The sequence below is a fragment of the Terrapene carolina genome, unplaced genomic scaffold, assembly GCF_002925995.2.
Source record: "Terrapene carolina triunguis isolate 2854851 unplaced genomic scaffold, T_m_triunguis-2.0 Scaffold34699, whole genome shotgun sequence".
Taxonomy (NCBI): Eukaryota; Metazoa; Chordata; order Testudines; family Emydidae; genus Terrapene; species Terrapene triunguis.
The window spans coordinates 15,890-20,877 of record NW_020699050.1 but is presented as its reverse complement, the minus strand read 5'-3'; the positions used below and the strand labels follow the sequence as shown (position 1 = coordinate 20,877).

The 4,988-nt window shown below is 64.9% G+C and overlaps 1 protein-coding gene across 1 annotated transcript in view; it reads left to right on the top strand.

Moving 5' to 3' along the window:
* Positions 1–1,133: 1,133 nt before the first annotated feature.
* The window catches only part of LOC112117473 (F-box/LRR-repeat protein 19), a 6,751-nt gene continuing 2,896 nt past the window's right edge, over positions 1,134–4,988 (top strand). Inside the window, exons 1-6 of the mRNA XM_026646272.2 lie at positions 1,134–1,390; positions 1,686–1,829; positions 2,796–2,882; positions 3,547–3,747; positions 4,134–4,166; positions 4,575–4,715. Coding sequence (XP_026502057.1) covers positions 1,217–1,390; positions 1,686–1,829; positions 2,796–2,882; positions 3,547–3,747; positions 4,134–4,166; positions 4,575–4,715 — 780 coding nt within the window. The 5' untranslated portion in view covers positions 1,134–1,216. The remainder of the gene's footprint in view (positions 1,391–1,685; positions 1,830–2,795; positions 2,883–3,546; positions 3,748–4,133; positions 4,167–4,574; positions 4,716–4,988) is intronic.

Genomic DNA, 4,988 nt, shown 5'->3' with positions numbered 1-4,988 from the left:
GGGGCCCTGGTCTCGGTCGGGGTCCGTGCAGGGCCCGGCGCGATCGGGGCTCCCATCTCGGTCCCCTTGTGCCGCTCACAAGACCTCCCTGAAATTGTCTTTGGTCTGGGACCGCAGTGGAACTGTTAATAATGCTGGTGGCTCATCTGCCGTCAGTAAGTTTCAGAGTCGACACCCATCTTGTCTCAGGCTCTCTGCAGACTCAGGCATGCACTAGGGCCAGGCCTTCGCCTAATGTCTAGGGGGTATTGGGTAGGGCCCTGACTTGCTGTGCTGACCTGTGGAACTCCCTGATGCTGTGCTTGAGTGTCAAATACAGGCCGATTAAACGTGTGACTGTCAGATCCAGTGCTGGGGGGACGGGAGACCGGGTTAGATGGGTCTGTTGTAGGTGCCTGGGTGACAGAGGGATTCTGCAGTGTCTCTGTGCGGCTGTTCCCCAGTTGCCCCACCCCAGAGGCAGCTGCATCTTAGGGGTACGAGCTGGAGCCTTTAACTGTCGAGGTATTTGGCCGGGGGAGGTGCTGTGAGCTCCCAGCCCTTCACCTTTCGCAGACTGGGATGTTATGGGAGGGGAGTGGGGTCTAGTGGTCAGACTAGGAGGGGCGAGACCCCACTGCCCTCCCAGAGCTGGGGAGAGAACCCAGGAGTCCTGTGGCTGGCTATGCCCTCTTGGTTCCTCTGCCTGGTCCCTGGGAGGGGGCATCTGATGCCAGCTGTGGGTGAGGGTACCTGGTGGCCCCAGCTCTGTGTATCCAGCGTGAGTCCCGCTCCACAGCCCCCCGGCCTGAGCTCTTCAGGGCGCCTGGGGTCCATCCCCTGGGCCGCCTGCTGTCCCATCCCCTCCCTCCTCCGGGTGGGGCTGTCATCCTGGACAGCATGGCTAGCCCCAGGACTCCTGGGTTCTCTCCCCAGCTCTGGGAGGGGACTGGGGTCTGGGAGCACTAGAACAGGGGGGCTGGGGGCCAGGACTCCTGGGTTCTGTCCCATCTCTGGGAGGGTTGGGGTCTGGCGGCACTAGAACAGGGGGGCTGGGGGCCAGGACTCCTGGGTTCTACTCCATCGCTTCCTGTGGGACATTGTGCCGGGCTCTGTTCCTCAGTTTCCCCTGCGCGGGTGCTCAGTGGGGGGTGTTGTGCGATCCCCGCGGCTCCCCTCTCACCCCCGGCGTCTCCCTGCCCCCAGCCTGCAGAGTAGCTGAAGCGGGAGGTAGCCAATGTCGTCCAGCAAAGGGGCGGGGGCTGGATCTCGCCGGCGCCGGACGCGGTGCCGTAAGTGCAAGGCCTGCCAGCGGACGGAGTGCGGCGAGTGCCACTTCTGCAAGGACATGAAGAAGTTCGGGGGCCCGGGGCGCATGAAGCAGTCCTGCCTCATGAGGCAATGCACGGCGGTGAGCTGGGGGCCCGGCGGGGCGGGCGGGGGCCCCGGATAACCAGCCCCTGGAGCCCGTCACAGGCTGGGGGGCCCGGATAACCAGCCCCTGCATCCCACCCCAGAGGTGGCTGCATCACAGTGCTGGGGGAGGGATCCCCATATAACCGGCCCCTGTGCCCCACCCCAGAGGCAGCTGCATCTCAGCGCAGGGCAGGGGGTCGCTAGGGGTCCCTGATCTCTCTCTCGGGGGGCCCCCCGGTTGCAGGGCCGGCCGCTCAACTGGCCCCGGCGCCTCTCCTTGCCGCCCGCAGCCCGTCCTGCCTCACACGGCCGTGTGCCTGCTTTGTGGCGAGGCCGGGAAGGAGGACACGGTGGAAGGGGAGGAGGAAAAGTTCAACCTGTCGCTCATGGAGTGCTCCATCTGCAACGAGATCGTCCATCCCGCCTGCCTCAAGGTGAGCGCTCCGCCCAGGCAGGGGTTAACCAGCTCACCCCCGCCCCCCCGGGCCGGCCAGCATCACCCTCTGGGAGCCAGGACTCCTGGGTTCTGTGCCTGGCTCTGGGAGGGGAGTGGGGGCTGGCGGTTAGAGCAGGGGGGCTGGGAGCCAGGACTCCTGGGTTCTCTCCCCGGGTCTGGGAGGGGAGCGGGGGCTGGCGGTTAGAGCAGGGGGGCTGGGAGCCAGGACTCCTGGGTTCTCTCCCTGGGTCTGGGAGGGGAGCGGGGGCTGGCGGTTAGAGCAGGGAGGCTGGGAGCCAGGACTCCTGGGTCCTCTCCCCGAGTCTGAGGGGAGAGTGGGGTCTAGGTCAGTGGCTCTCAACCTTTCCAGGCTCCTGTCCCCCTTTCAGGAGGCTGATTTGTGTTGCACCTCACTTAAAAACAACTTACTTACAAAATCAGACATCAAAATACGAATAGTGTCACAGCCACTAGTACGGAAAAATTGCTGACTCTCCTTTTTACCATGTCATTATAAACTAAATCAACTGGAATCGAAATATTGTACTTGCGTTTCAGTGTGTAGTGTACAGAGCAGTATGAACAAGTGCTTTTTATGTAGCATGGTGTAAAACTCGGTAAATATCTAGATGAGTTGATGTACCCTCAGAAGTCCTCTGTGTACCCTCAAGGGTACACGTACCCCTGGTTGAGAACCACTGGCCTAGTGGTGAGAGCAGCGGGGGCTGGGAGCCAGGACTCCTGGGTTCTCTCCTCAGTTCTGCCCAAGACTCCCTGTGTGACTTGGACAAGTCACTGCCTGGCTCCGTGCCTCAGTTTCCCCGATGGGGAAGTGGGGAGAACGCTCCTTGCTGTTGACGTGGTGGGGCAGGGCGTCCGTGACCCCCCTTCGACGGCGATGGGGCTGAGTCGAGGCCAGGATGGGTGGCTGAATGTCTGTCTGTCTGTCCGTCCGTCCACCCAGATGGGGAAGGCGGAAGCTGTGATTAACAATGAGATTCCCAACTGCTGGGAGTGCCCCAAATGCAAACGAGAAGGGAAATCCAACAAGGTACGTACCCGGCCCCCGGGGGGCTGGGAATGAGACTTGGGGCCTTTCCCCTCTAGGGGGTGTGGGTGGGCGGGCCTCAGGGCGGGGGGCTGGAGATGGGACTCAGGGCCTTTCCCCTCTAGGGGGCGTGGATGGGCCTCAGGGCGAGGGGCTGGCTGGCTGCGGTGGGGGGCTGGGGATGGGACCTGGGGCCTTTCCCCTCTGGGGGGGGTGTCCCATGCTGCTGTTGCTGGTTGACCACCAGGTGGCGCTGCTTCCACAGCAAAGGGCCATCTGCTCTGAGTGTCAGTGGGCGGGGGCCCCCTGGAAGTTCAGGGGGTTAGGCTGGAATATGGGGGGCTCCCCATCCTGGTATAGGATCCTTCCTGCAAGGGGGCGGCTGGGAGAATTGTGGGGTGTTGGGATGATGGGGGTGGAGGGGAAGGGGTCATGGGGTGTTTGGGTGGGGGGAGGGCAGGGCACCTGGAAGGGCAGTTGTGGGGGAGGGGAGGAAGGGAGCGGGGACAGGGATCTGGGGGTAGCTGCAGTGTGGTGTGTGGGCTGTCTGGGGGGCTGCCCACAAGGTGGGGCTGTTTTTTGTGGGGGCGCAGTGGTCCAGGGCTCCTGGGGGTGGGGGGCGAGGGGCCATGCCGGGGGAGGGGCACCCACCCGTTCTCGCCCCCAGGACTCGGGCGGCGACGGGGCCGGGAAGCGCCGGGCGGACAACGGGGAGGACGGGGTGCGGTGGAAGCTGACGGACGAGCTGGCCCAGCACAAGAAGAAGCTGCTGCCGGCCCCGCCCCCCACAGAAGAGCCCCCCGCCAGCGCCCACAAGCGCAAGAAGGAGAAGGAGCTGCCGCCCCCCGACACGGGGCCCAAGAAGAAGGTCAGAGACCCCACTTCTCGGAACCGGGGAGAGAACCCAGGAGTCCTGGCTCCAGCCACCCCCGCCCCACAACTGCAAGATCCCACTCCTGTCCCAGAGCTGGGGACAGAACCCAGGAGTCCTGGCTCCCAGTCCCCCATGCTCTAACCACTAGACCCCACTCCCTTCCCCGAACTGGGGAGAGAACCCAGGAGTCCTGGCTCCCAGTCTCCCCTGCTCTAACCACCAGACCCCACTGCCCTCCCAGAGCTGTGAGAGAACCCAGGAGTCCTGGCTCCCAGTCCCCCATGCTCTAACCACTAGTCCCCACTCCCTTCCCCGAACTGGGGAGAGAACCCAGGAGTCCTGGCTCTGTTTAACTGTGTCTTTGTCTGACTGTCTTGCAGTTGAAAGGCGGGCGGGAAAAACACTTGAAGAAGGTGAGTGGCTCTGATCTTCCAGCTGCCCAGTTCTGTGCCCGGGAGGAGGGGAGACCAGCGCCCCGGGTCCGGTTCCCTGTCTCTCCTCCCCTCACTGAGCCAGCCAGTCCCCCGGCCTGGGGCTGGATCAGACCCAGCGCCCCCTAGGGGGGAAAGGCCCCGGTTCCCGTTCCCCGGTTTCTTTTCCATCCCTGATATTGACGGATCTGCCGACTATCCCTGGAGACGCAGGTCGGGGCTAGTCAGTGGCGGGTTCTTGGGCGCGCATTGGGATCGGGGGTGGGGGACTGCCCAGTGCTGGGGGTGTCCCGTGGGCCTCCCCCGAGGGGTGCAGTCCTGGTGGCCAGGACCCGCGGCTGCTGCCGCTGGCCTCCCCGCTGAGACCTGCCCCGCTCGCTGCCCCCGCAGGCCTCCGAGCAGCCGTTGGAGGGGAACAAGCTGCAGCCGCTGCCGAGCTGGGGCCGCGTGGGGAGCGGCGACTTGGAGGTGAAAGGGTCCATCTCCCACTCGACCATCCACCTGAGCCAGATCGGCCCCAGCGACCTGGAGGTGAGAGCAGACCGGAGCCCCCCACGGGGGCTGGATCGGCTCCTCTAGAGGGGAGAGGCCCCGTGTCCCATTCCCTGCCCCACTGAGCCAGCCAATCCCCTGCCCTGGGGCCGGATCGGAGCCGGCGCCCCCTAGAGGGGAGAGGCCCCGTGTCCCATTCCCCGCCCCACTGAGCCAGCCTGTGGTTGGATGGGAGCCGGCGGCCCCTAGAGGGGAAAGGCCCCGTGCCCCATTCCCTGCCCCCCTGAGCCAGCCAGTCCCCTGCCCTGGGGC